Source organism: Nerophis ophidion, linkage group LG06 (assembly GCF_033978795.1).
Source record: "Nerophis ophidion isolate RoL-2023_Sa linkage group LG06, RoL_Noph_v1.0, whole genome shotgun sequence".
Taxonomy (NCBI): domain Eukaryota; kingdom Metazoa; phylum Chordata; class Actinopteri; order Syngnathiformes; family Syngnathidae; genus Nerophis; species Nerophis ophidion.
Genome location: NC_084616.1, coordinates 29558047 through 29582168, shown reverse-complemented (window position 1 = coordinate 29582168; position 24122 = coordinate 29558047). Strand labels below are relative to the sequence as shown.

The 24122-nt window shown below is 40.4% G+C and overlaps 3 protein-coding genes and 1 long non-coding RNA gene across 9 annotated transcripts in view; 2 read left to right on the top strand and 2 right to left on the bottom strand.

The window, feature by feature from the left end:
- The window catches only part of cbx5 (chromobox homolog 5 (HP1 alpha homolog, Drosophila)), a 10807-nt gene extending 6169 nt beyond the window's left edge, over window positions 1-4638 (bottom strand). The window contains exons 1-4 of the mRNA XM_061903302.1: window positions 4181-4638; window positions 3639-3812; window positions 615-834; window positions 334-434 (exon numbers count right to left, since the gene is read on the bottom strand). Of these exons, the coding sequence (XP_061759286.1) occupies window positions 334-434; window positions 615-834; window positions 3639-3769 (452 nt within the window). The 5' untranslated portion in view covers window positions 3770-3812; window positions 4181-4638. The remainder of the gene's footprint in view (window positions 1-333; window positions 435-614; window positions 835-3638; window positions 3813-4180) is intronic.
- Window positions 4639-4783: 145 nt separating this feature from the next.
- Window positions 4784-9471, top strand: LOC133554477 (heterogeneous nuclear ribonucleoprotein A1-like). 4 transcript variants are annotated; one of them, XR_009807124.1, is made up of 12 exons: window positions 4784-4946; window positions 5412-5528; window positions 5606-5752; window positions 6892-7102; window positions 7184-7276; window positions 7345-7407; window positions 7485-7561; window positions 7653-7815; window positions 7892-8035; window positions 8108-8172; window positions 9218-9281; window positions 9378-9471. XR_009807124.1 is itself a non-coding variant. In XM_061903300.1 (11 exons), exons 1-10 carry the CDS (start codon window positions 4935-4937, stop codon window positions 8158-8160), a joined length of 1074 nt encoding a protein of 357 aa, XP_061759284.1. In that variant the 5' UTR covers window positions 4784-4934; the 3' UTR covers window positions 8161-8172; window positions 8335-8636. The 4 variants fall into 4 exon arrangements, 3 of the variants coding, with proteins under 3 accessions (XP_061759284.1, XP_061759282.1, XP_061759285.1); XM_061903300.1 differs by lacking the exons at window positions 9218-9281; window positions 9378-9471 and adding an exon at window positions 8335-8636 and having other exon boundaries at window positions 7485-7556; window positions 7654-7815; XM_061903298.1 differs by lacking the exons at window positions 9218-9281; window positions 9378-9471 and adding an exon at window positions 8335-8636 and having other exon boundaries at window positions 7485-7559; window positions 7654-7815.
- Window positions 8324-14424, bottom strand: nfe2 (nuclear factor, erythroid 2). 3 transcript variants are annotated; one of them, XM_061903297.1, is made up of 5 exons: window positions 14089-14424; window positions 13409-13440; window positions 12955-13033; window positions 12755-12874; window positions 8324-10779 (listed from the first exon to the last, which is right to left on the bottom strand). In XM_061903297.1, the coding sequence occupies exons 3-5, from the start codon at window positions 13000-13002 to the stop codon at window positions 9574-9576; spliced, it is 1374 nt and encodes a 457-aa protein (XP_061759281.1). In that variant the 5' UTR covers window positions 13003-13033; window positions 13409-13440; window positions 14089-14424; the 3' UTR covers window positions 8324-9573. The 3 variants fall into 3 exon arrangements, with proteins under 3 accessions (XP_061759281.1, XP_061759280.1, XP_061759279.1); XM_061903296.1 differs by lacking the exon at window positions 13409-13440; XM_061903295.1 differs by lacking the exons at window positions 13409-13440; window positions 14089-14424 and having other exon boundaries at window positions 12955-13373.
- LOC133554479 (uncharacterized) lies at window positions 13232-18625 on the top strand. The gene is made up of 3 exons (XR_009807125.1): window positions 13232-13274; window positions 17307-17386; window positions 18145-18625. It is a non-coding gene; the product is annotated as an uncharacterized LOC133554479 (long non-coding RNA).
- The last annotated feature ends 5497 nt before the right edge of the window (window positions 18626-24122 follow it).

Sequence of the window (24122 nt, the reverse complement as noted above, 5' to 3'; positions counted from 1 at the left end):
AACTATTTGTCGCATGATGTGTTTTTTCCTCATGTCAGAATGAGATTTAACTTTAAAAAAAAGGTCATGTGACATAGCACTTTCTAAAGATTTTGCAATGTAGTTAATTTATGAAAATGTTCTGCTCAAACAATTTACGGATCTGTCAGGTTTGAAAGGCCTTTTAACATTTTATCTGATTATATTTATGACAGGCGTATTATTACACATCTCAATTATTTATTAAATTTAAACATACTGAAATATTGTCTTCCAAAAGTGATGTAGCTCTTTTCAGGCCGCATTAAGCTATATGTCATACACATACACTTGAAGAAAAAAACAACAACTTACCACTTCATTAAGAACATCAAATCACCGCACGAGTCAGTTGCACCAATAATTTTTTCTGGTTCAAGGCCTTTCTCAAAGCCACGAGCCACTAGAATTTCCTCCTGAAAGACAGAGCCAACTTAACTTAACATGAATAATGCATGGTAGTGGACCACAGCACTTTTAATTAAACGTGTGCTACCACAAAGAGTAGTGGAGTCGAACTGTAGATATAAAACACTCCCTTGCACCCCGATATTGAGAAGCAAACCAAAATACAGGTGGGAATAATGTAATTCTACCTCCTTTTTCTTCTTAGGTTTGCTTCCACCTTCCTCGTCATCATCTGAGCCCCTCTTCTTCGAGCCACTGGAGTCCTTTGTACGTCCAGCCGGGGCTGTGCTTGGCTTGCTGCCCCCACTAGTCGGTGTAGAGGTCCCACTTTTTTTGTAGGTCTTCATAAACTCAGAAATAAGCTCTGGACAGTCCAAGTTCTTCTCTGGTTCCCATGTGTTGTGCTTCCTAAGGGTAAATCACAATAGAGTAAGTCAAGGACAATAGAAGTATTTAAGTCCCATCTTAAAACTCATTTGTATACTCTAGCCTTTAAAAAGACCCCCCTTTTAGACGAGGTGATCTGACGTTTCTTTTCTGCTCTGCCCTCCTCTCCTTCATGGAGAAGGGGTGCACAGATTAGGTGACCACAGATGACGCGCTAGTTGTTCATAGTCGGAACCCGGCCGGGGTGGACCACTCATGTGCATCCTTGCCCTGATGTGGGATCTGAGCTGAGGATGTCGTTGTGGCTTGTGCAGCCCTTTGAGACACGTGATTTCGGGCTAGATAAACTGTAATTGATTGATTGAATAGAACATAACTAAAAACATCCATTGTCAATACCGGGCTCAGGATCTTTCTGTGTGGAGTTTGCATGTTCTCCCCTTGACTGCGTGGGTTCCCTCTGGGTACTCCGGCTTCCTTCCACCGCCAAAAACATGCACCTGAGGATAGGTTTATTGGCAACACTAAATTGGCCCTAGTGTGTGAATTTGAGTGTGAATGTTGTCTGTCTATCTGTGTTGGCCCTGCGATGAGGTGGCGACTTGTCCAGGGTGTACACTGCCTTCTGTCCATGTGCAGCTGAGACAGGTTCCAGCACCCCCCGACTCCCCGAAAGGGACAAGCGGTAGTAAATGGATGGATGTTGTTGCTCCCCCAACTTGATAGATTTTATTTATAAAACAGATAACAGTCAAGTAAACACCAGAGGGGACTGCAACGCACAAAGGCGCAGGACAAAATTTGGCCAAATGGTGGGCTCTATCAGAGGCATACAGTCATGGAACAGGCTGCCAGCCCATGTCAGGAACTGTGACACCTATTTAACATTTAAAACTGCACTGAAACAGTGGTCAGATTTGCACTCAATTAGATTATTCACATCTTTTTTTTGTTTTGTTATTTTATTTTTTTGTCTACGGTCTGTGCTTGTAGACTTAAGACTTCTTTTTTATTGTCATTCAAATTTGAACTTTACAGTACAAATAAGAACAACATTTTGTAGCATTAGCTCTTGGTAGTGCAGGATTAAAAAAAAGCAATAAGGTGCAGATATAAATAAATAGATTACTGTACAGATAAATACATTGCCCTTTTTCACATGCGTCCATGTTTATGGATGTATGTTATATTGTCTTTTTCATTCCAGCGAGTTAATCCATTTTGGCGGGAGTTGAGGGGGTAATTTAATTATGATGCGTTAAAGAGTCTTACGATCTGAGGGAAGAAGCTGTTACAGAACCTGGAGGTTCTGCTACGGAGGCTACGGAACCTCTTCCTTGAGTCCAGTAGTGAAAACAGTCCTTGGTGGGGGTATGCTTGTAATGCGTAATGTTTTGTGATTGATGTATTTATTTTGTATCGTGACCTGTTAAATGTTTACTGTATTTACCTGCCTTATGACAACAGATGAAAATTAGCTATTGTGCTACCTCCGGGCATACTTATATTGTTGCTCTATGTTGATAAATATATGCATTGTCCTAATTAAAAAAAGTTAAAATGAAATAAATAAATTGTTAGTATAGTTGAAATGAATACTTATGGGCTATAATAAAAGCCACATTGTTTAAAGACCTACTGAAACCCACAACTACCCACCACACAGTCTGATACTTTATATATTAATGATGAAATATTAACATTGCAACACATGCCAGTACAGCCTTTTTAGGTTACTAAATTGCAATTTTAAATTTCCCGGGAGTTTCGTCCTGGAAACATCGTGTAATGATGACGTGTACGCAAGACGTCACAGGTTTTTAGGAAGTATGAGCGCTACGCACACACACAACTAAATGTCGTCTGCTTTAACGGCATAATTACACAGTATTTTGTAGATCTGTGTTGCTGCATCTTATGTAATTTGTTCAATTAATATTGGAGAAGTCACAGTAGAAAGATGGAGTTGGGAAGCTTTAGCCTTTAGCTACACAAACACACGGTGATACCTTGTTTAAAATTCCTGGGACGGCGTGGCGCAGTGGGGAGAGTGGCCGTGCGCAACCCGAGCGTCCCTGGTTCAATTCCCACCTAGTACCAACCTCGTCACGTCCGTTGTGTCCTGAGCAACACTTCACCCTTGCTCCTGATGGGTGCTGGTTGGCGCCTTGCATGGCAGCTCCCTCCATCAGTGTGTGAATGTGTGTGTGAATGGGTAAATGTGGAAGTAGCGTCAAAGCGCTTTGAGTACCTTGAAGCGCTATACAAGTACAACCCATTTATTATTTATTTAAACGCTACTATGGATCAGAGCGCGGTCAAAAGATCATGGATCAAGACGGAATGTCAACCAGTGGGTTTCGGTGAGAAAATTGTGGTTAAAAAGTCGCTTTTTATCGGAGAAAAGCTGAGCTTGTGTCGTCCATAGCTGCCGTCGACTCCCCTGAGACACTGCGAATCAAGACACCCGTGGAGACACCCTTCTGACTATCAGGTACTATTTAACTCGCTAAACACTAACAACACAATAGAAATATAAGGGATTTCCCATAATTATCCTATTAAATGTTTCTAAAAACATTGGAGTCCGTCCCAATCGCGTTTTGTTTTTTTTTACTTTTATTTTAAATGCATGGTTTGATCTGCAATCCTATCACTGATTGTGGTATAATGCAGATGAGCTGTGTTTTCTGCACTCACAAAAGAGCTTGTCACATCATGCTTTACAAATAAAGCCAAACAATGACGGCATTTTAAACAGTTGTACTTCTAATGATGCCCGTTTAGAATGTGGGCAAATGCTGCTGGATGCAATCAAAACTTACTCTGAATATCCCTTCCACTTGAGGAAAAACTCCACTCTGCCTTTCACGACCCTCCTGTCCAGCACCTTCTCCACAACATACTCTTCTTCATCCGATGAGGAGGAGTCGTCTTCGCGAGACTTTTTGCCCATTGCAGAGTTGTTTGGCAAAATGTAGCAGGACGATGTTGTTCACCTGCAGATGAAAATTCAACACGGTGACCGACTGCCAATCAGGCAGCCAATAGGCCGCAGGGGTTTTTTTTCTGGTTACCACAAAATAAGCTAACACCGGGCTAGCATTGTGATAACAACAATATGGTTTGTTTGTTTGTTTCTCAAACCGAGCATTTCGTAAGGGGACTATAGCCTCGCGTAGCCGTGGACAGAATGCACAAAAACAAGGTATATTGATGGAAGTGCACATTCAGTGCTGCTCCTTGATCAATGAGTATCGAAGGGATGCTCGCTAGCTAGCTAGCGGTCGAAGTGGGCTATTCCTGGCTAACGAACTACTGCTGAACAATCGCCACTTGCAGCCACGCTACTTACTCATTTGCTTACCTTATAGACGCGAAGGACGACAGTTCCGATCGATTACCTGCAGAGCGAAATTCGTGTCCTGTGGACCCGCGGCTAAGTTAGCATGTAGCTCAGAGCGCATAAAAGGTACTGCGCGCTTGCTTGTGCGTAAAAAAAAAGCGCGCGTTAAAGGCTCACAATGAACGTATCCGCCCCTCGGTCAGCTGCTGACCCACTTACTCACTCACTTCCTATCCCCTTCAACATATAGACACCATTTGCCGTCACGACTTAAATGTTTGTGGTTATAATGCAAAATTGGCAGGAAACAATCACAGAATATAAGGTTGATAGATGAGAAAAATACACGTCTGAGACGCGCGGAGCCCGACCCCCGCAGACACGTCGAGGTTAAATTGCGCTCAATGCACAATAACTAGCATATAGTTCAATCGGCTCAAATGTTGACATACATGCACCGACTTGACTTTTTGTCAAAATGAATTATTTGAAAAATACTATTCCAGAATATGGTGGAAAATACGCATCTTTTTACCGTCGCCGCACAAGCACACGCCTACCTAATTGCGATTGGACGATATAATGACTGACAGAGTTTTGTCCAATCAACGGTTAGATTTTAGTGACGTTTAGCCGCAGCGGGAAGCCCTGACCAATAGCGGAGTCGAAGAAGTGGACGTGTTTCTATTTATTCTACTGTTTAAGGGCAGTCTGAGCTCTCCTGACGCAGTTCACCTTCCGCGCACAATCTTGTCGTCATAACTAAATCTGCAAGATGTCAAAGGATGTAAGTACTTGATATAACTCGTGTTGTATGTAGAATGGGATTTAACTACGGGCAGCCGACATTACATTGTATGCTTGTTGTTTAAAATGTGCGACGAGAGCTGCCACGCCGCCATTTTGTCTGAGCCCAATCCTCGTGGTCTTTTGTTCTCGCGTACTACGTATTTATTGCATTTGCTCGCAGTTTGAATTGTTACGCCCATGTTATAACGCAACCAAATATCAGCTGTCATTTGGGATATTCTAATGTACATTCGGTGCGTTTTAGCTGCATATTTGCCATCGATACATTAGCGCAATTGATTTCGGTAGTGTAATGGCGGAAATGCCTTCCTCCCCCACCCTGTACTGGATGGCGATCGTAAACACCGAGCCTACATTAGTGCTCGACCCTGTATTGTAGCAAAGCAGAGAATACACATTGCGTCTGATAAATCAATTATATTTTGTCTTCGTCTCGTATTAGATCCCGCGTGAGCCAGAGCAGCTTCGAAAGCTGTTCATCGGAGGATTGAGTTTTGAGACTACAGACGAGAGCTTGCGGGCCCATTTCGAACAATGGGGCAGTCTGACGGATTGTGTGGTAAGTGATGTTAATTCCAATCATATTTACTGTATGAGAATATGTATTCATTTTCGGGGTCTCGTGTTTTGACTTAGGTCATGAGAGACTCCGGCAGCAAGAGATCCAGGGGTTTCGGCTTTGTTACCTACTCATCAGTACAGGAGGTTGATGCTGCAATGTGTGCCCGCCCTCACAAGGTGGATGGAAGAGTGGTTGAACCCAAGCGAGCGGTCTCCAGAGAGGTGCGTAATCTTTAAAGGCCTACTGAAATGAGATTTTTTTATTTAAACGGGATAGCAGGTCCATTCTATGTGTCATACTTGATCATTTCGCGATATTGCCATATTTTTGCTGAAAGGATTTATTAGAGAACATCCATGTTAAAGTTCGCAACTGGAGAAAAGCCCTGCCTCTACCGGAAGTCGCAGACAATGACGTCACATGTTGATGGCTCCTCATATATACACATTGATTTTAATGGGAGGCACCAACAAAAACAGCTATTCAGACCGAGAAAACGACAATTTCCCCATTAATTTGAGCGAGGATGAAAGATTCGTGTTTGAGGATATTGATAGCGACGGACTAGAAAAAAAACAACCGCGATTGCAATCGCGTCGCATTGAGACGGATTCATATGCTTTTAGAGACATTTACTAGGATAATTCTGGGAAATCCCTTATCTTTCTATTGTGTTGCTAGTGAGTTTAACAGTACCTGGTAGTCGGAAGTGTACGTCCACGGCCGGGTGTTGACGCGCAGTGTCTCGGGGAAGTCGACGGCAGCTGTACGGGAGGCACAAGCTCAGCTGATATCCGATAAGAGGCGACCTTTTAACCACAATTTTCTCACCGAAACCTGCGGGTTGAAATTCGTTTGGGATCCATGTTCGCTGTGATCTATACTAAAGTTTCACGTCCGTGAATTTTAAACAAGGAATCACCGTGTGTTTGTGTGGCTAAAGGCTAAAGCTTCCCACCTCCATCTTTCTACTGAGACTTCTCCAATATTAATTGAACAAATTGCAAAAGATTCAGCAACACAGATGTCCAAAATACTGTGTAATTATGCTGTTAAAGCTGACGACTTTTAGCTGTGTTGTACGCAGCGCTCATATTCATAGCAGCCCGTGACGTCACACGTACACGTCGTCATTACGTGACGTTTTCAAGAAAAAAGTCCGGGGAAATTTAAAATTGCAATTTAGTAAACTAAAAAGGCCATATTGGCATGTGTTGCAATGTTAATATTTCATCATTGCTATATAAACTATCAGACTGCGTGGTGGGTAGTAGTGGGTTTCAGTAGGCCTTTAATTAATGGATCCAGCTATTTGGTCTTGATGGTATGAGAGAAATGGTGTGACCGTGTCTGCATACAGGATTCCATTCGACCAGGCGCGCATGTAACTGTGAAGAAAATATTTGTCGGCGGCATTAAAGATGACACAGAGGAATCGCATTTGCGCGATTACTTCCAGGAGTTTGGAAAAATTGAGGTCATTGAAATAATGAATGATCGTGTCACTGGTAAGAAGAGGGGCTTTGCCTTTGTCACTTTTGATGACCACGACTCCGTCGACAGGATCGTCAGTAAGTGTTGATTTCCACATATTTGATTGGCTAGTAGAAATTGTACTTCTTTAGTAACCATTTGTTTATAATTTTCTGCAGTTCAGAAATATCACACAATTAACTGTCACAACTGTGAAGTCAGAAAGGCCCTCCCACGACAAGATATGCAGTCAGGAATGGGCATGAGAGGAGGTACGTGGACTTCATGATACATTGTAGCAGATATGTAACATGATGTGCTAATTTTTGGCCACTGTCAGGATTTTCAGGTGGTCGGAGCAGTAGCGGAAGGCCTTATGACTATGACCGAGGTTACAATCAGGGTAAGCACTGTTTGCCATAGTAACCGATGCTTTGTGTCGTATGTAAGGTCCAGACTTGTCATGTACTTCTACTTCAGGTGGCAGGGGCAGATATGGAGACAGCCATTACAATTGCAATGGAGGTGATGGCGGCGGCGGTGGTGGTGGTGGTGGTAAGTGCATTATTTCTTGGACGTCATGCTTATTATGCACGAGTACCTCCCTACTTTTTAGGATACATCTTAAGAATATATATTTATTTTGTAGGCTATGGAGGTGGTCATGGTGGATATAACAACAACAATGGAGGCAGCCGTAGTTATAACCAGGGCTACAGCCAGGGTGGTGGTGGTGGGGGAGGAGGTGGCGGCGGCGGAGGAGGAGGATATGGTGGAAATGGCTATGACAGCAACGGTTATGGTAAATATGGTAAATATGAATGCATTTTTATTTATTTTTTTTATTTTTTTTCATAACAAAAACCTGTGCTTATTTAAAATTGCAGGCGGCGGTGGTGGTGGAGGCGGTGGTGGAAACTACAATAATATGGGCCACTACGATTCCCAGTCTTCTAACTTTGGCCCAATGAAGAACAACTTTGGCAGCGGTGGTGGAGGCAGCAGCGGTGGTGGAGGCGGCAGGAGTTATGGTAAGCAGGGCGAGTCAATGCAAATGATTGCCACCCATACGAAGGCTGAAGGCATATTTATTATGCTACTAGGTGGCTATGGGGGAAGCTCAAACAGCGGATATGGACGTCAAGGGCGATTTTGAACTGACAAAGGGGTAAGTATTTATTGCCAACACCACCATCTTTGTCATCATTGCCACAGTCTTTGTAGTAGCAGGGATTCGTTGTGCAGTGCTCATACCAAATTAAAAAAAATGGATCTTAGGTCATATGAAGTCAGTGCACAGTTAACAATGTTGTTCCATATTGTTCAACAGGACTGAGTACTTAGGAGAGGAAGTGACAGCAAGAGGAGAGGAAGTGACAGGGCAGCTGCAGGTTTACCTCCTAAATCTGCTCAGCCAAACACTTGTGGCAGATTACAGCTACTGCAAGAGATGTACAATAGCTAAACTGTTGAGGGTTTTCATTTAAGCGTTCTTGTGTTTTTTCATGTGTTTCTGGAAAGCAAGCATTCCAATGAGGGTTTTACGTAGATTTTGTTTTGTCTTTAATCTGGTTTTATTTGTAACTGAATCAACGTCAAGCTGAATAAACAAAAAAAAACATTTCTTAATAACTTTTAGCTTCCTTTTTAGTGGTTTTGTGCAGGGGTGGTGTAATGATTGTTGTATTCAGCTGGGAGGGTCATCTGTGTGATGTGCGCATCAGTGCAATAGTCGCCACATGGCAAGGGCCATAAATACACGCGTCTACTGGTTGAGGGGCACGTGAGGGTACAGACTCAACTCCGGGTGCAGCACAAAACATCTGGAGGATGCTAGCTTACATGCAAAGTCTTTGAGGCTAGCCATGGAAGCCAGCTGAGGGAGAGAAGTAGCAATCAACGCCAGGATCATTGAAGCAGGGGAGAGTGAGAACAGAAGCCTGAGGCTAGCAGGCAGCAGCTACCAAAGGCTTAAATGCTGCCTGTAGGTAAGAACAGCCTTCTCAACTACTGATAGTACACCTTACTTTGCCATGTAGCTGGTAAGATGTGTAGCACAGTAATGATAAAAGTTTGTTGTGAAAAAAAATCTAATTGTGTTGGTCGATCGGCCTCCTAATTATTGCATAAGTGTGTCAACATATTTGCATGTCATGATTAAATGAAAATGCATGTAGAGGAGTTTCTTTTTATTGACTTGTTTCTGCTTTCAGGTAGTACAGTCAAGCATGCGCTCAGGGGGAACAAAGTTGATCTAACTGAAAACCGATAAATCAGGTACACTTAGAACGACCCTTGTGTTTGCCATCACGAATGCCTGCATTTCGTGTAAGGGGAAATTCATTTTATCAACTTATTTTCTGTTTTTTGCAGAATTCCACAGAAAGCTGAATTGGTGCTGAAGATGTTTTTATGAATTTTGGTAAACATTTTACACTTTTTTAAAATAAAATTATATTTTTTATAAGATGTGTCTTGTTTTTTTGAAAACATGAATAGTATATTAAAGAATGCTCAGATTTTAGGTAGTTGTCACCATTTTTCAGTTAATATTTCTGATGTACATCCATCAGCAATGTTCTCTCTTCTGCATCGTTGTTTGAGGCACTAGATATACTTTACCATCTGGAGTTTGCTGTAGGTAGTACTCATCTATTGAATATGGTTGTCCAGTTTCATCTCTCAGGTGAGAAAAGACTTCAGCATATAAGTCTGTGAGGTGATGCTTAATAAAAGCTAAACTGTGTTGGAACTCGAACCTCTCCTGGACCAAGTTTTCTCTCGTGGCCTGCAGCTCACCCAATTCTCTTTCAAGGTGAATTATGCTGTCCAGTTTGCGCTTGCGGCAGTTTTGCGCTGCCACTTTGTTCTTGCCCCTCCGCCTGATGTCCTTAATCAGTGCAAGTTGAGCATCAGTTAGGGTGTACTGTGTCAGGAGTTCATTGAAATCATCCACTGGCAGATTGATGATCTTATCGATTGGGAAGGGAATCTTCAATGTCATTGCTCGCCTTTCATCCCTGCTCATTGTAGGGGTTTGTAAACTTCCTGGAGGTTGTGTATTCATGACATGTTGCCAGCTCCCAGTGCTGGGCCTTCCAGAGTTGTGTACGTCACCCAAAGTCTGACGTTTTAAAGCATTATGTTGTAAATGGCTTAAATGTTGCTGTGGTGTGAAATAAGGCTGTGACCCAAATTGTGTGTATGAGTCAGACTGACTTTGGTAGTCCGTCATGTAGCTAACATGTGTACTCTTGTGTTCGGTCATGCGTTCTGATTCTGCGCATGGAATGGCAATGTCCACACTCTTGTAACCTGGTGCTCCTGCAGGATTTTCAGGCGAGGCTAATGGTGGACTAGATCCTACCGACAAACCTGAATCTGACTCCAAATCATCAGCTGTTCGAGCATGTGAACTTAGTCCATGTAAAGTCCACATTGTGCGCCACCCCCCCAACCCATTAGGTAAGCTGCAATTGGGCTGGCTGATATCTGACAAGCTTATTTCAGGGAGCGCTGTTGGCAAGTGGTGAGGTTGAGATGAGATAGGTGGCAGGTTCCGGTTGAGTTTAGGTTGGGAATGCTCGCACAGTGCCTCTGTGCGATAACGGGTGTCCTCAGAGTAACCTCCATGGTACGTGTGCGTTGTGCCCTCGTATGTAGAATGAGCAGGCAGCTCAGTCTGGGCCGTCTCATATGCACCTATATGAACCATTGGCTCAATGCTTCGGTATTGTGTTGTTTCATAGGTGCTTTCACCGGGAACCTCCAAGCCCTGCAACGACAAATACATTAGTTTGTATATAATAAAACAGTGCTGTAGAGATAAATACAAAGCCACCTTCGCGAAATGGAGATATAGTACAATAGGCAAGAAAAAACTTATATTTTGTGTCAAACAAGATATATAACTGTAAGCAATCAATCAGAAAAGCCAAAGTAACCCCAATTATATTTTATAAAACAGTTACCAATATAATTTTGCATCCTTTTAAAATTCTGATCAAAGTACAGGCATATTGTATGTTCTAAATCCACGCTTAAAAACTCTAGATCTATGGTTCTCAACCTTTTTTCAGTGATGTACCCCCTGTGAACATGTTTTTAATTCAAGTACCCCCTAATCAGAGCAAAGCATTTTTGGTAGAAAAAAAGAGATGAAGTAAAATACAGCACTATGTCGTCAGTTTCTGATTTATTACATTGTATAACAGTGCAAAATATTGCTTATTTGTAGTGGTCTTTCTTGAACTATTTGGAAAAAAAAGATATAAAAAGCAGTAAAAAGTTGTTGAAAAATAAGTGATTACAATTATAAATAAAGATTTCTACACATAGAAGTAATCATCAACTTAAAGTGCCCTTTTTGGGGATTGTAATAGAGATCCATCTGGATTCGTGAACTTAATTCTAAACATTTCACAAAAAAATAAATCTTTAACATCAATATTTATGTAACGTGTCCACAAATATCTAGCTGTCAGCACTGAATATTGCATTGTTGCATTTCTTTTCACCGTTTATGAACTTACATTCATATTTTGTTGAAGTATCATTCAATAAATAAAGGATTTTGAACTGTTGCTATTTTTTGAATATTTTTTAAAAATCTCACGTACCCCTTGGCATACTTTCAAGTACCCCCAGGGGTACGCGTTCCCTTGTTTGAGAACCACTGCTCTAGATCACTGGTTCTCAAACTTGTATCACCTCAGAAAACACTTGGCTCTCCAAGTACCAACATTAAAATAAAGTAGCGTGGTAGGCCTAAGTGTTAATTAAAAATAAGGCAGTAGTTTTATTTAACAAGTATATTTATTACTTCTGTCCACTTTAACATTACAGTTGGAACAGTAACACTTTGTTTTAATATAAGAAAATAAAACATCACTTAAATGATTCTTTGGCATACCACTAGATGGAGCCTGCATACAAGTTTGAGACCCACTGCTCTAGCCCACCGTTATCAAACTAGAGGCCAGGGGGCCAGATCTGTCCCATCACATCATTAATGTGGCTTACAAAAGCCCCAAAATGATGCGCAACAATAATTATATTTTGGCCCTCAATGAAAACAAGTTTGACATCTATACTCTAGATCACTGGCCCTTAAAAACCACATTAAAAAACACTTGGCTCTCCAAGTACCACCATAATAACCAACATTAAAGTAGCATAGTAAGGCTAAATATTTATTTAAAAAACGGCAGTGGTTTTATTTCAAAAGTATATTTATTATTCTTGGCTATTGTAACATAACACATACTTTGAACAGTAACACTGTGTTTCAATATAGGAAAATAAAACACTGGTCTCTTAATTAAGTGATTATCTTGCGTACTACTAAGTCTGAGAATCACTGCTCCAGATTTTCCCCGGAAATTAGGATAATTTCCACTCATCAAAAATATTCTGTTTTGTCCAAAGTGTCCAACGGTATCTTGGAAATATGAATTTAAATTTTATACATAGTTGTTCATAAAATTTTCAAAGACAAAATAGTATAGAGGTTTGTCACTTTATTGAGTCATTACCAGCTTAAAAAAAGAAATCTTCACTGCTGTACTTATTCTTTAAACTGGAAACATAGAGGTGTTAAATTCTAAAAAAATACCACAAGCAACAAAAACAGTTCTTTAAGTCTGAGTATTTAACTAAGACGCATGTTATTTTCTTCGGTTGTTGTTGTTGTTTTTTGCAAAGAAAGAAACCATAGAATAAACTGCCACAGGAAATGAAAATACAGTTACCTGCAGCTCAGGTATGGCCATTAGTTCCTGCCAGGCCATGTCCATCTCTGCGTCTTGTGCTCCATGAAATCTACCTCCATGAACATTAGAGGACACTCCACCACATAGCCTGCCAGACACCTTCGAAAATGACAAAATATATGCTCAACTCAATAAAATATGTATGCTGTTTTGTTTTTTGGTCAAATCCAAAGCCTTACCTCGCAGGTTCTCTTTGGTGGGAAAGCGTAGTTGGCTGTTGAACACATTTAGGACCGCTTCTTGTTGCACTTGTTCAACCTTGTTAAGCATAAAGTTATCAAGAAACATAACGTTATTGTTACGTATCCTGGCTTCAACAAACAGTGTCTCAGCACAACCTAGATTTCGACACTTTTATTTGAGTGAACGCTTTTTAGAACCTATTAAGACTACAACTTCAGTTGACCCCTCCCATCAGCTATGTAGCTTTGCCACCCAGTGATAAGACAATCTGCAGGGAAACAGCACATTCTGCGAGACTAGTGGAGGCCTATTGGAGGTTTTTGTGCATTTTTTTGTAAACATTATTCACACTGTTTGTAATCAATTTAAAACGACTATACTGTATATGCATAGGCTCGTTGGACAAAACTTGAAGCCAAAACTGCATTAACTTTAAAATGATATACTCACCAGTACAAATTCATGTTTTTAAGTGTGATACCCTGTTAAAAAAACATCAAAAAAACATTGTAAATTCACAGCAAATTGCTGACTAATAATTGCATTACTTTAGCAGGTAATTGCTGCAAAATATAAGGATATTGTTATTGTTTTAGTTATGTGTTCTAATGTTACAGTAAATGTTCATGACATAATTTTACTATGAAAAAACACTCTTAGATGCTTTGAAATCCTGGTAAAGATCACATTTTTTGTAAGCGCGATAGATTTTCATGATGAATATGTTATCAAATGCTACCGAATGCCGATTTTTAAACAATGTTCACTTTTTTAAAATGTAATGTGTTCTATTGGGGAATATATACCTGGGTTAACTTTACATTACATGTTTAATATTTGAAATATTCATGCTGACAGTCAGATAGTTATATTGATATTAATAATTTAATAAGTAATGCATTGAGCTCTACAGGCCATTGCCTCATTTAAACCCTATTTTTGATTCTCTTCAGTTTAGTAATTGTTTGCATTACAACTGATATGTATTGTAATAATTCACTACATGATTTAATGATGTAACTAGTATTTGCAGCAAGTGATTAAAAATAGTGCACAAGTAATCATCACATATTCCAATGACTATGTGACATCGCAGTTTGGTAAAGTGTCAAATTAGTGAATCAACATACCTGAGCAACATCCTCTGTATCTTCGACAGGTGAAGTCTTAAAGTGATGAGCAAGGTCCTGGTCTGAACTCTTACGTTAACTTTCCTTCTTTTTTACGTACACACACAAACTGCCATGCCCCCTGAATGTGCTATTTCCTTTCTGTCTCTCTCTCTGCTCGGCTACACATGGAACCAGCTACATAAATGGGATGGCCTGAACACTCAAAAGCGATCTCTCTGCAAAGCGCTTCTTCCATCCTTAATAGCACACTTGCACCCCAACCTCCAAATTTCCCTTTTGCCCACACGGCAAACCTCAAACCAACAGTCTGGCATGCACCCCTGTCAATGATGCAGTCACTCTGCACTCAAGATAGATTCACAAATCCCCCTTAAAAACATGCAAACGATTAGGCTTGACAGAGATATGATGACTAAACAAATCTTGCCTCGGACAAACCGCACAAGACCCTTGTGTTTTCATATCCGCCTGAACGAGAGGTATGGTAGATGTGTTACATGGAGCACCTGTAGTCAGAGGTGGCACCGTGGCAGGGGTGGGATGGAGACTTAGTTGAGTACAAATGGAATGCACACCCCGCCACAGGTAAGAAAGAGTACATTGTTCCTCCACCTGGCGAGCAAGCACCAAGTGAGAGAGCATGTCTCACATAGCAACCATTAAAATCCTTCATCAAAACAAAACAAATATTGCCCTAACCGTCTCCAACAAATGCAATATAGAGCAGTTCTATTACATAACAGACTGCATTATTACATTATTTCAGACCGCATTAGATGAATGGTAAATGGATTATACTTGTATAGCGCTTTAGTACACTTTTTTTTTTTAAGCAACTCAAAGCGCTTTAACACTATTTCCACATTCACCCATTCACACATGGCGGGAGCTGCCATGCAAGGCGCTAACCAGGGACCATCAGGAGCAAGGGTGAAGTGTCTTGCTCAAGGACACAACAGACGTGACTAGGATGGTAGAAGGTGGGGATTGAACCAGGAACCCTCAGGTTGCTGGCACAGCCACTCTCCCAATAGCTACATTGCTTCCTTTCCCCAATAGTTTATTAAAGTATATCAATTTATATTATTATGTTGTAAATCACCAACCAAACAACACAATAATGGTAATCTTGAAATAAAGGTTATACCATAATTATATTGTGGGTTGTCAAAAATAACACATTCACTCATGTGACTAATCACCAAAAAATAGCATTAATAATGTATATACTCATTTATCGCACACTTTGTTTTGACTGTACATTCTTCAATACCAGTGGTTCTCAAACTTTTTTTTTGACCAAGTAACACCTCCTAAAACATTTGGCTCTCCAAGTACCACCATGACCATCGTTAAAATACAGTAGCACAGTAGGCCTGAGTGTCTATTAAAAACAAGGCAGATATCTAATTTAACAAATATATGTATAAAAAAAAGAGATGCCTTGGCTCGGTTGGTAGAGCGGCCGTGCCAGAAACTTGAGGGTTCCTGGTTTGATCCCGGATTCCGCCATCCTCGTCACTACCGTTGTGTCTTTGCCCACCTGCTCCCAGTACCACCCACTCTAGTTTAAATGTAACTTGAATATGTAGATAATGGGTTTCACTTTGTAAATCTGTTTACAAATATAATTCACTTCACATTTTTGGCCACTGTATCATTACTCACAGTTTAAACAGTAACACTATGTTTGAAAACAGGAAAATGAAACACATTTTTGAAATGTAGATTTTATTTATTTTGTAAGACCGGGTCCTATATTATGTTATGTTTTATGTGTACTTTAGTTAATGTTCAACAGATGTTTTGGTTTCCCTTGGCCTTGTAGGCATTATTGTTACGTGCAGTTAACGTTTGTTTTTGTTTACATGTGTTCTGCGTGTTGAATGGGAGGGAGGCTGGAAAAGGACGGACGTAAGCGGAGAATGTGGATAACATGTGGTTCCCTACGTGTGTTCAGAGATAGAAAAGACGGTCCTGTTTGTGTCTTAATTGTTTATTTTGGCGTTGACTTCAGCCAACAATAGTCGGATTCTAATGACTTCCATTGACGGCTGATAAACCTTTGATAACAGCTCAAGTTACGTCACTTAATTACAATATTTTACTTATGGGTTTTTTTCCGCAAGAGATTTTATTTGGCGGTACGCGTACCACAGTTGGAGAATCCTTGTCTCATACCTTAACTGAGACAGTCAGTGCAAAGTAGTGAAGTGAGTTATATTTATATAGCACTTTTCTCTATTGACTCAAAGCGCTTTACATGGTGAAACTTAATATCTAAGTTACATTTAAACCAGTGTGGGTGCCACTGGGAGCAGGCAGGTAAATTGTCTTGCCCAAGGACACAACAGCAGTGACTAGGATGGCGGAAGTGGGAATCGAACATGGAACCTTCTAGTTGCTGGCACGGCCACTCCACCAACCGAGCTATACCGTAGAGTAAGGAGACTCTGACTTGTGTGCTTACTGGAAAATTTCCCTCTAAAATACACCTTGATGGTAATTCATATAAAACTGTTACCAAGTTTTAATCAATTAAATAAAGCACATTCCAGTAAAATATTAAATGAATATTCCTGTATGACATTCTTACAATGAGAATTTTTATTTGTATCCAAAAATTGGGCTCATTTTTACATTGATTTACTTCATGCACGTGAGTAACAGCCTGTGATTAATTCAAATTCAAAAGCTTGAAATCTGATTTTTAAAAGTAATCTCTTGACAGGACTAAATTATATTGAACACAATATTACAGTGAGTGCAATGTGACTGATAACAAATTGTCATTTGTTCACAGCCCTTGGGTCTCATTTATAAAAATTAGTGGAATGATGACTAAACGTGTACAGTGTATACAACAAATACAATTACATTCATCACAATGAAGGTGTACATAAGTGGTCTAAAATGATATTTTTTAAAAATCTGATTAATCACAATTTTGAATTTGTAAACAATTACAATTAATCATAGTCGCTGTAGGCGTTGCTTGACGTATCTGTAGTATGTTTCTAGAATATATTGCCGCTGCCTGGTATAATCCAACTGCGTTGGTAATTGTCCGCTGCTTGTTTTTTATGAAGCATGTTTTGCCTTTAGACGTGAACTAAGCGATAAGTGAATTAATTACCATATATGCAAATTACCCTGGTTTTACAAAGTACATAAAGTCCCACCAGGGTGTATTTTAAAGTGACATTTTCCACCAGTTGCAGTGTCCTCTCGTGTCTTTGCCCTGGCGTATGCATTGACCTGATCACTGACCGTATAACAACCTCACGACCATCAGGTAACTATTGTAAATTTGGTGATTAATTTGCGTTAATACATGATTAATGCTATATTTTTGTGACCAATCACATGTTTTAATTTATTAAATTTGACAGTCCTAGATTACATACTTTGCATGTAAATCATCTTACGATAGGGGCGGCATAGCTCGGTTGGTAGAGTGGCCGTGCCAGCAACTGGAGGGTTGCAGGTTCGATTCCCGCTTCCGCCATCCTAGTCACTGCCGTTGTGTCTTTGGGCATGACACTTTACCCACCTGCTCCCAGTGCCACCCACACTGGTTTAAATGGAACTTAGATATTGGGTTTCACGATGTAAAGTGCTTTGAGTCACTAGAGACAAGCGCTATATAAATATAATTCACTTCACTTCATGAAAAAAATGTTGGCCTTTATTTGGACTTTACAAAGTTTGTAGGTGAGTCCCAGAACTGACGAGTCCATCCATCCATCCATTTTCTACCGCTTGTCCCTTTTGGACAAACCTATTTCAGCTGCATTCGGGCGGAAGGCCAAGTACACCCTGGACTACAAGTCATGTACATATAAATATGTACATGTATTATATTTACACATATTTTCTCAGAGCTACAAAGCCTACACCACAGTGATTGTATTTTTCCCAATTAAACAATATTTAAAACATTTAACATCACGTATTGTATACTGTCATATTACTATACTGTATATGATAGTATAATATTTTAGTGTCAACAATCAGGGCGTGTGTTCTACTGTATTACTTTTTACTCTGTAGGCGGCTGACAAAGTCGGGAAAGGTGAACCTCTACCCGGAACCAAGAAAGGGACTTCCCGAGCCCTTCCAGCAAGGACTTCCCAGCTTTCCTAGCACCAAGCCCCTGACTCAACCCCCCAACCACAACCATGTTATTACTTTGACCACATTTTGGTTTTGGATATAGCTGAAGTTCCCAGGTCAACGCCCACGTTCCTTGTTTTTTTGTTTGTTGGCTTCAATTAGTTTTGTGCATCTCTGATTTCTCACTTGCTGGTCAGCCTTTTCTTCATGTGCAGCACAATACTGAGAACACATACACATCCACTCAGAGGTTGTTGTGGTTATTCAAAATAACCTGATTCTGAGAAATATATATTTTTTACTATCTTTGAGGGGAGCCGGATTGTTATTCTAGTAATTTTTAAAGCAGACAGAAAATAACCTTTCTGTGTTGTTTCTGAGAATATTTTTTTAAGTACAGTTTTCACACATCACCGCACAAATAACAGCAAATGAGGAACAAAGAGAGATAATTTACCAGAGGTTGCACCAAAGTCTGCGTTTACTTCAAGATGTTTGGATCAAGATAAAGTTTTGCAACAACTTACAGGATTTCATCATTATTGTTCTCATTGTTGGTTTATTCACCTTGTCTAAAAATCCAAAAACGGATAGTTCCGAATACAATAATGGACAATAACAGACATTAGATCATTTAGTCATTTATAATCCACCATTGTTTATGTGTACCAAAAAATAATAACAAATAAACCTGTAATTGTGTTGAATTCAGCTTTAGTTAAAAGGTTACATAAACAAAAATATGACATTTACCATTTAAGAAATGCAGCAATATTGTGGCGATCACCTTTTGTTTCAGGAGCTCATGAATTTGGACAATTGACATGTGTTTTTAAATATTGGAAATATCTGATAAAGTGGTACCTCAATTTATTATTTTGAGATAAGAGCCATCTCTCTGTAATTGTTATGCTTAAAGCTGCAAGCAAAAATTTGAGTGACAATTAAGTATCCTCGCCATTTGTTGGCAAAGCCAATGTACGTGATAAGAGCCGTCCAAAACATTTGGTTTTACTAGCCACATTAGCTTATAGCTAGAAACGGACATAACTTTGTTCACCAACCGTGGAAAGGAAGAAAGTTAAAGTAAAGGACAGTGCTGAAAAACAGTGGATGATATTCATTGAATTAAAGAAAGAAATCATCAAAAACCTTGCCGAGCGTGCTGCCAACTTGAGCAGAACGAGTCAATTACACTGGCCAAAGATGTTAAAGTCATATCTAAATGGCAGGCTTTTAAGTAGCATGAAGTAGAGGAGATACCATAAAATTCTGCTCTTAAATCAATCAATCAATTAATCAAAGTTTACTTATAAAGCCCTTGATCACAAATGGTGAATAAATGGTAGATGGGTTATACTGTACTTCTATAGCGTTTTTCTACCTTCGAAGTACTCAAAGCGCTTTGACACTATTTCTATATTCACCCATTCACACACACACACATTCACACACTGATGGCGGGAGCTGCCATGCAAGGCCCTAACCATGACCCATCAGGAGCAAGGGTGAAGTGTCTCGCTCAAGGACACAACAGACATGACGAGGTTGGTAGAAGATGGGGATTGAACAAGGAACCCTCAGGTTGCTGGCACGGCCACTCTCCCAACTGCGCCACGCCGTCCCCAATAGTCTCAAAGGGCTGCACAAGCCAATACGGCATCCTCGGCTCAGAGCCAACATCAGGGCAAGAAAACTCAACCCAATTGGAACAACGAGAACCCTTAGAGGGCACCGCAGATGTGGGGGCCACCCTCTGGGTGACCGGTGCAATGGATGCTGAGTGGATACGGTTAATAATGTTAGAGTCCAGTCCATAGTGGGGCCAGCAGGGGATCCTCTTGCATGTGGACACGTCGGGGCGCAGAGACATCACCGACTGATGCATAAGGACTGGTCACCCCTGGTCCCGACTTCATCTGAAAGTTCAGTCCATTGGGAGGCCAGCAGGGGATCGTCTTGAATGGAGACAAGTCAGCAGCGGAGAGACGTAACAAACTGATGCAAAAAAGAGTGATCCATCCTGGGTGCCGACTTTGAACAGCTATAGTGCTCATTCTTGGAAGCTGATCTGTGGTCACCTGATAACTTCTCCACGCAGGAAAGGGAAGCTGAGCAGAAAAGAGAGACAGCAGATCAACTGGTCTAAAAAGGGGTCTGTCTATTCAAAGGCAAGAGTATAAAAAATAGCTTTGAGATGGGAATTAAATGCTTCTATTGAGGTAGCATCTCTAACTGTTACCAGTAGGGTTTTCCAGAGTACTGGAGTATGAATAGAAAATGCTCTAAATCCCGCAGATTTTTTGGGGGCTCTGGGAAGATCCTTTAATGCAGATTTCTGGTTGTGACATATGGTACACTACAATCAGCAAGATAAGACGGCGCTAGACCGTTTACTATTTTATACGTAAGTAGTAAAACCTTAAAGTCGCATCTTAAGTGCAAAGGAAGCCAGTGCAGGTGAGCCAGTATAGGCGTAATATGATCAAACTTTCTTGTTCTTGTCAAAGGTCTAGCGGCCACATTTTGTACCAACTGTAATCTTTTAAAGATCATTTTAAATAATGGACTTGTTCAGGGTGTACGCAGTCTTCCGCCCGAATGAAGCTGAGATAGGCTCCAGCACCCCCCACAACCCCAAAAGTGACAAGCGGTAGGAAATGGATGAATGGACGTTACTGTAATCGATACGAGACGTAATGAAAGCATGAATAATGATCTCAGTGTCGGTGGTGGACAAAATGGAACACATTTTTGCGATATTACGGAGATGAAAGAAGGCTGTTTTAGTAACACTCTTAATGTGTGACTCAAATGAGAGAATATAGGGTCAAAGATAATACCAAGATTATTTACCGAGTCGCTTTTTGTAATTGTATTGTTGTCAAATGTTAAGGTGGTATTATTAAATAGTTGCCAATGTCTAGCAGGACCGATAATCAGCGTTCTCGTTTTCTTAGCGTTAAGATGCAAAAAGTTGCTGGAACTCCATTGATTAGTTCATTAAGACACACCTCCAGGTGACTACAATCAGGCGTGTTGGTCAGCTTTAGAGGCATGTGGAGTTGGGTGTCATCAGCATAACAGTGAAAGCTAACACCGTATTTGCGTATGATGTCACCTAGCGGCAGTATGTAGATGTTGAAGAGTGCAGGGCCAAGAATCGAACCCCGTAGAACTCTGCACGTTACCTTAACATACTCCAAGGTCACATTGTTATGGGATACACATCCTGCACCAATTATATTGAATTCAAATCATTTCAATAGGAAACATTTGTTTGAGGTACAAGTGTTTTGACTTGAGAGCTCGGTCACAAAACCAATTAGACTTAGTCTTCCTTTTATTGTCTTTCAAATTTGAACTTTACAGTACATATAAAGACATTTTGTCGCATTAGCTCGTTGTAGTGAAGGATAAAAGAGCAAAAATGTGCAGCTATAAATAAATAGATTACTGCAAAGATAAATACATTGCACTTTTGCATATGCGTCCATGTTTATGGATGTATGTTATATTGTCTTTATATTTTCTTTATATTGCAGGGAGTTAATACGTTTTTGGGGGGGTTACAATTTGGGGGTTAACTTATAATTAAGCTTGTAAATAAAAGTACTATATGGTAATAGTGTTGTAGCATTAGTATGAATGTGAGCAGAAAGTACAGTCGTCCTTTGCCAAATGGCGTTTCAAATATTGCGGTTTGACCACATCATTAATTTTTGGGGGATATATTGACATTTTAACGCCTATATTTGGTTCAAAATTAAGCACTTTCAAGCATAGAATGGCTACATAAATGACAAATGTCAATACTACAGTTGTATTGGCCACGAGAGGAGACCTATCACGGCTACTAAATGGCTCAGCCTCAGGAAAATTAAATTGGATTTTAAGAGTGTAAAGATGACTAAAGTGGGTTATTTTATATCTTCAGGGCTCTTATAATGTAAAAAAAACATCGGAAAGGTCATGCACAGTTTTATTATACTTTACAGTAGCTATGAAAAAATGTGATTTATAATTAATAATAATAAAAAAAACATTCTTTATTATTTTAGTCTTTTGAGAAGGGCTCAGAATAAAGGTTTTAAAGTTTCGCACACCCTCCCCTCAGAAATTACCAAGGCATGCTCAATAGCAGAGATGCTATAAGAGGGAAGAGGCAGGGAAGGGAGGATGTTGGTTACCGGAAGCTCTGCTTAATGCTGATAAAATGCACACTTGATTTTAAGGAAGGGAACTAACACATTGTTGTGGTTGTGCTGGCATTTACAGAGAAAAAAAGAAGACCAACTTAATTATTGCATTTTCTTCAGCAACAAGAATAACTGACATATTTTGGAAATATGCATGAATTTGTTCAACATGGCAGACAGACATTTACAATGAATTTGATTTACGTGGACCCCGACTTAAACAAGTTGAAAAACTTATTCGGGTGTTACCATTTAATGGTCAATTGTACGGAATATGTACTGTACTGTACAATCTACTAATAAAAGATTCAATCAATCAATCAAATATACATCTATTGATAATGAATGTGTTTAAGCTCATGACTGTCACTGTCATCATTATAATTCAGTTCACAGAATATTTTTTTACTATTATTATATACATATTTTTTTTATCACTTGTCAACACGCATACAGTACGTCTTTAACATACTCTGTGAGCAACAATTCAAGCGCTACGTATGAGATCCTAAGTGTAAAGTACATCATAAAATCCATGGTTTAACATCGCAAACAATCATGGTTGACCACACTGTTTTGAATAAAAATACTAAATGTTTACTCAACACTAAAATAACAGTTTTGGCCTTTAGCACGACACACAAGCACATTTTTATTTTAAACTCAACATAGAGAATATTTTAAAGTAAGACAAAACACTGATGTCTTTTATAGACTATGATAGAGGGAAACCCCCATTGGCCTTGTTTTCCCAATGTTTCCCAGAAGAAGGAGGTATGATAATTGGAGTTGGTTGAATGTAGGCGGGAGTTAAAACACATTTATATATATATATATGTATATATACATCAGAAATCAGAATCAGAAAAGTTTTTATTGCCATTGTTTGAGAATGGGTTCACAAACTAGGAATTTTACCTGGCGCAATCGTGCAACATAAAAGACATATAACACAGAATAGAATAACATGAGCTGTAATTGAGCTATCAGATCTTGGTATTGTTCACGTGTCTGATGGCCGAGGGAAAACAACTGTTCAGGTGGCGGGAGGTGTGGGTCTGGATGGACCGTAGTCTCCACCCTGAGGGAAGAGGGGAGAATATTTTGTGTCCAGGGTGAGAAGAGTCAGCTGTGATCCGACCCACATGCTTCCTGGTCCTGGAGGAGAACAGGTCCTGGAGGGGTGGGAGTTTGCAGCCAATCACCTTCTCAGCAGCACGTACCATGCGCTGCAGTCGATGCTCGTCCCGGACTGTGGCGCCGGGGAACCACACGGTGATGGAGGAGGTGAGGATGGACTCGATGACTGCTGAGTAGAACTGCACCAGCATCTCAGTCGGCCTTTTCAGTTTTTTCAGCTGCCGTAGGAAGTACATACTCTGCTGGGCCTTCTTGATGAGGGAGCCAGGGGCGCCGCTAGGGATTTTGAGCCCCATGAAAAGAATCTTTACAGGGCCCCTGTATCTTTACAGGACCCCTCTGTATTATAATTTTATCATCATTAGGGGCCTCTCTGGGCCCTTCTTCATCATGGGCCCCTAGAATCCGTCTCCTTTACCCCCCCCCCCCCCCCCCCCCCTTTCAGCGCCCCTGGAGGGAGCTGATGGTCGGCTCCCACTTGAGGTCCTGGGTGATGGTGGTTCCCAGGAAACGGATGGAGTCCACAATGAAGACGGGGGTGGGAGACCCAATCAGGGTGAGGGGGATGGTGGGGCA